Source organism: Leptodactylus fuscus, chromosome 5 (genome assembly GCF_031893055.1).
Source record: "Leptodactylus fuscus isolate aLepFus1 chromosome 5, aLepFus1.hap2, whole genome shotgun sequence".
Taxonomy (NCBI): domain Eukaryota; kingdom Metazoa; phylum Chordata; class Amphibia; order Anura; family Leptodactylidae; genus Leptodactylus; species Leptodactylus fuscus.
The window spans coordinates 148,104,792-148,110,791 of record NC_134269.1 but is presented as its reverse complement, the minus strand read 5'-3'; the positions used below and the strand labels follow the sequence as shown (position 1 = coordinate 148,110,791).

The 6,000-nt window shown below is 44.3% G+C and overlaps 1 protein-coding gene across 2 annotated transcripts in view; it reads left to right on the top strand.

The window, feature by feature from the left end:
- The first annotated feature begins 458 nt into the window (after window positions 1–458).
- Window positions 459–6,000, top strand: part of SRGAP1 (SLIT-ROBO Rho GTPase activating protein 1) — a 125,986-nt gene continuing 120,444 nt past the window's right edge. For both annotated transcript variants that reach the window (XM_075274453.1, XM_075274452.1), the window contains exon 1: window positions 459–1,184. In XM_075274453.1, coding sequence (XP_075130554.1) covers window positions 1,118–1,184 — 67 coding nt within the window. In that variant the 5' untranslated portion in view covers window positions 459–1,117. The remainder of the gene's footprint in view (window positions 1,185–6,000) is intronic.

Genomic DNA, 6,000 nt, shown 5'->3' with positions numbered 1-6,000 from the left:
TAGACCCCCCTATGCCATAGATACTGTACCACTGCACTGACCTCTCTATAGTAATACCCATAACTATTATCATCATAGTCTGCTTCTATTAGTGAGGAAGTCATTCCATGGCCTTGCTAAAAGCACCTGCTCCACACATAATAGAGCACCTCTCCTGGCACACCCGGGGCGCTGGTCAGCGCAGCCCTGTAGCACACATTGTCCAGTCAGCGCCGGGGCAGCCTCCCATTACCCCTGTGCCCGCAGCCAGCTGCAGGCCCTCTACTTGTCACTGTAACCTCTGGGAGACTCCCGCCCACGCCTCTCATTGATCCTCACACTAGTGGGACCGGCTATCCTGGTTTCTGATTGGCGGAACAAGCTGTCAGTCAGCGGCTGCCAGACCCGGGCTGTGCCGGCGTGAGGAGGGCGGGATGGCAGGCTGTGGCTCCTCCCTCTCTGCCTCCCAGCCGAGTCTCGCAGGGTCTGGCGGTGCACTGCTGTACTAGGACCATTGAGGGGTAACCAGGAAGGAAAGGGGGTAAAACTGTAGTAGCGCCCCCTAGAGAGACAGGTGCGGAGTCCAGAGCGTGTCGGTGTCCGGTCACTGCCTCCTCCCATCTCCTGCCTGGAGCTGCCGGGTCCACTCCAAGTCTTTGTGTTGCGGAGCGCACTGAGCCGCCGGGATAGACCATGCTGGTGGTTGCCATTCATCTTCTCACTGCACACGGAGCCGGCTCTCCCTCATTGTAGTCATCCTGTGACCTTCCGTCCGTATCTGCCTGTACGGCTCCTGCCACTGTCTAGTGCGGGGTTAGAGGGGAAGCTCAGCGCTCCCAGACATTGCCTGAACCGCTGCTCTGCCATTCCTGCACTCCCCACTTTGCCCTCTTTATTATCCGCCACTACCCCTACTTGTCTGGATTGCCACCTCGGCCTCCAGAGTGCCCCTTGTGGTGCCTCCGTTCTTCTGGGCTCCTAAGATGGCTTCTTTGTTAACCTCAAGATTCGTCTTCCAGAAAACTTCAGCAGAGTGAGCATCAGCCCTGGATAAACTAGTGGGCAACTTACAAGGTTGGCACTGAACAGACACCCAGAAGAACCACAAGACATCCAAGACCCTGGGAAGTGCAGCAAGATGTCTACCCCCAACAGATACAAGAAAGACAAAGAAATCATTGCAGAATATGAGAGCCAAGTGAAAGGTAAAGCCAATGAGGGCACTGTCAGAGGGTGGGTGCCAGTGTGGGCATGGCAGAAGGGGTGCGCTCTCTGGATAGTGGTTATCACTGTGTGTACTGGTATCATACACTGTGCGCTATGTCCGATCACTGGCGCCATAAGACATGTATGTATGTGTCTGGCTGTACAATATGGGCTGATACATTCACTTCCATAAAGGATCACAGCTATTCAGTGGTGGACATGTATCCGTATGCCCTAGAATTCATGCTGGAGCTTTGTGTAAGGACTGGGCACCAGAATGACAGCTGAAGTCCATGGAATGCCTTGAGGCACTCCATGCCTGCCAATTGTAGGTATACATTGGGTTGCACCATAGCTTCTGTCTATATTAATACTTCTAGTTGCTCCACAGCTGCAGTCCTTCCAGATACATTAAGTTGTTCTACGCTTCCTTAGAATACATTGATCACAAGTAAGAAGGCCAAGAGCATGCTTAGTATTCTCCTCTCCCCCTAGAGAATCTAGTGCTCTCCTCTCCCTATAGAGTATCTAGAAGGATGCAATGCAACACTGTCTAAGAATCCCATATGAGCAGCAATCTGCCAGATTATATAAGTGACAGCTCCCAACTAGGTCTTAAATCACCAAATGGGCAACATTTTGACCCACAGGGGATTTATCAAAAGTAGGTCTTCAGGCCAGTGGAGAAGATTTAGTTGCAGCATTGCTGCAGTCCACAAGAGTCCATTTATGGTTCCATGGTTACAGGTCATAGGAATGCAATTAACATTTATCATTCATTCAGGCCCTAAGAGAGACTCAATCGAGTGAGCAGTGGGACACTATCCGTTATGGGACAATCATTTAAAGGGTACCAGTCACATGGTCATTGCTGTTCACTCTGTAGGAAGCATGTTATCCATTGAAATTACTATGTATATTGAGATGTCGAGGAGGCGGACCTATCAGTGATTGACAGCCTCCCTACTATGGTGGTGTATATAGAGAGAGCTGTCAGTCGCTGCTAGGACCGCCTCCTTGATTTGTCAGCATAGAAAAAGCTGAGTGTTATACGGAGTCTTTCCCAATAATTCAGTATATCATACTGCTGCTCTGCCCTTCTTGCTCTATAACATGCTGTCTGCATTCTCAATGTGACAGCTTCCACAACAACCAATCATAGCACAGCTTTCATTTTTCAGGAGCAGACTATAAAATGTAAGCTGTAGAGTGATTGGTCACTATTGGCAACTAAGGCAATTTTTCTTTCAGTCTGTTTAATACATCGGCCATGTTGAGTTGTGTATTGGCTACAATTCAAAGGCTATAGTGACTTTGATATGCTTATTTTATTTGAGCATTGCAGAATATGATATAAAGTAGTGGGGTGACTGTATAGCGGCCGCCTAGTCTGTCCCTTTGTCAGTCTGTGCCCTGTATTCACACATGACTTACAGGATATGGAAGTGCCTCGCTTGTGTGCAGTAACTGGACAAGTGTGTAACTCATCTCACACAATTTTCCAACCTAAAGAAATGACTTCTCAGTTCTATATAATGTCACATTACAGCATTAATGTTGGGGACTGTCTGGTTTCTCGAATGAGATGGAAATGACTATACGGTAACATGCTGTTGTGTGGAGGGCATTGATTTATAGATGTCCCTTTACAATCCTTTGTTGTCGGTGTGTTTTTGTACACTGGCTGTCATATGGGTTTTTTGGTTTCCACCTGGTTTCTTGGGCAGGTTATTTACCTAGATTTATTCTTTCATAACTTTGCTGGAAAGGAACAAACGAACCTTGAGAAGTCATCAATACATGTTAAAGGGCTGTCAGTATGTGAAGTGCCTTCAAGTAGGGACAGGAAACAAGCGACTGACTGCTTGTTACCCTCTTGCCATGTCTTGCATTGTGTCTTCTGTGTTTGTCCCTTAGTCTAAGTAATATTTCTTACTGTTAGTGCTGATGTCTGGCCATCTATTGTTCACAGGCATTGCTGCCTATATGGTGACTGATAACATGTGGGTGAATTTGCTCAGATTTATTAGCAGATTTCCATTGGTCACAATCACTAATTTTAGTAACTGACTGGCATTGACTGTTGGATTGTTAATAATATATGTCACCGCTATGGCTGCCTTTTATTATCGGTATGTGCTAGTTAGCTGGGAGACACCATGCATATGTTTCTACTCCACTTCATTGAGTTTAATGACTCAGGTGGCTGGCTGGAGCCTCACTACTAATTAATGAAAACTGTTTTACATACTGTTTGGTGTACTCATTAAATATTGTTGCATTGATGTCTTTAATTAGTTTGTCATAGTCTGGATATTGCTTTGTGGTTTATGTGTGATCATAGTCTGTATGGTGTTGGCACAATTGATAGCCAAAAGATAAACTGCATTTTCAGTCTAGCTTTGGCTTACTAAGGATACTTGTGCTGTCTTCTACAATATATATGAGTTTCATTTGTGAAAACGTCAAAATATGACACTAACAACATAAAACTCTGTGGGTGTTTTTACATAAAAAACGTCCACGAAAAAAACTTGTGTGTCCTTAAAGGGGTATTCTAGTTATAAGATACCCACTATCGAAAGGAGGGGAGGTAACTTGCAGGTCAGTGGGGATCCCACCGAGGTCCTCACCGATCTCAAGAATTGGGGGACTATGCCACTCCATTGATTTGAATGAGTACTGCTGGAGCTAGCCAGATGCCTAACCATCTATCTCTGGTGATCTTCATTCTCATGATGGCCATGTTTTTTTGTTTCTGCAAAATACTAATCCGTATTGCATCAGCCCCAGTTAAATTTGGCATTGTGTCTTCTCAGCATTGAATTGGTGGTGTGTACACTGTGATGTGTACACTGTGATGTGTACACTGTTGTTTTTTCTTGGCATGTAAATTTCCATACATTGCAAGTGGAGTGTTAATGGATTCCATCAGGATTTAGGCCCAGGACTTGGCCCATAAATCTTGACTGAATTGCCAGCTTGTGAACATAGCTTTATAGATAGTTCTAGATGCTGCTGATACATTATAGTGATATGTTGGAATCTTATTTGGAGACATGATTTTTCAGTCCTATTGCCTATTATCATGTCTTTATGTGGATGCTGGACACAGTAGAACGCTGTCTATTACATGATTCACCTTAATGACTTGTTGTAACGCTGCTTTATGTATGGGGTTATTGTTTGACTGTGATGGACCATACCATTGAATACTTTCTCATTATAATTATTCATTAGGGAATTCCTGAGACTATATTTTGTCCCTGTAGCCGTAGATATGTTCAGGACATTGCTTAGCAACACAGTCTTGTTCCAGTGGCTGACACGTCTTCTCACATTTATTACATCTGCAAGCCATTACTGCACCAGGCCGCATCTCTTACCACCTAAATGTATGTGGCATAGTTGGCATCATGCTGGAGTTCTTTCATACTATGACCGTGTGCTGTGTACGGAATGAAGGGCAGTATTTCAATAGTGTTTACTTTTCTAATTGTTGTACTTAATATATAATACACGATGTGCTAGTCATAACACCTCGCATCAATATAATGATAGAAAGTCTTCCTAGTCTTATGCACTGTTATGTTATTAGCTCCTGCTTCTGTATATCCGTGGGTAAAAAGAGTCTTTTAGGTTAAAAATGCCCCATAGCCAATAATATTACAATGTAGGGGCCACAAATCAATGAAGCTATGCATATGCAAGTGCTTCTGGGGTGGGACTTGATTTACCAAATCTGCCTACAGACACTTTAAAGGGGCTCTATCATTTGGAAATCGTCATTTGAGATAGTGATATCCCTGAATAGCCTTTAAAAAGGCTATTCAGGTGCTGCTACTAGATTTTGAAAAGACTCCATTTTTTAAACATATTGGTAAAACCTATATGCAAATGAACCTCTCAGTGTGCATTCTTCCATTGTCCACAAGAAAATGGCGCTCGGGCATGTGCAGTAGCTCTCAGAAGGGAGTGTTACTGCGCATGTCCAAGATTTCAAAGCGCAGGATCGAGACTACAGAGAATGGAGGCGGCTACACCTACAGAGGAGGAGGGCATCACAGGAGCACAAGCAAAGGAGGGGGCATTACAAAGGTAGGACAGGGGGTGCATGATAGCGTGGTGCACTGAGAGGTTCATTTGCATATCAGTTTTACTGATATTTTAAAAAAAACCTAGTAGCAGCACCTGAATAGACTTTAAAAAGCATATCACTATCTAAAATGATGGTTTCCAAATGGTAGAGCCCCTTTAAGGTTCTCCAGATCTCCCCTGGAACTGCTACACAATGCAGTCCTAATAGCTGTCGTTGCCTTTTCAGTTTTGGCCTGTGTCATGGCTGTTTGTAGACAAATGGATTCGCCCTCAGTGCACTTGTAGGTTGGTTTGCACATCCTTGAAGACATTATCTCTGCATTTCTTTGTTTGTGACCACAAAGGTATATTTCTGCTCCTACTAAGATGCTTTAGTGACACTTATTAGTTTGGGAGGTATTTTGGACGTGACAGATTCCCTTTAAAGTCATGTGTCTTGTGATCTTTTTTCTTTTCTTTACTGTCTCTCTCTTTCCTTTTCCTTTTTGAGTGTGCCTGACACCTCCAGAATTCTCTGTTTTGCTGTCATTACAATAGATGTGACATGTTAGGAGACTCCCTGCAGGAGCCGGCTAGATAGGAAACTACATAGACGGATGGATGACTAGTACAGGAGTCAGCAACTTTTAGCACTTAAGCTCTGACAAACTAAAACTCCCAACATGTCCATTCACTTCTGTAGGAGTCCCAAGCACATAGAAGTGAGCTGCAGTTGTA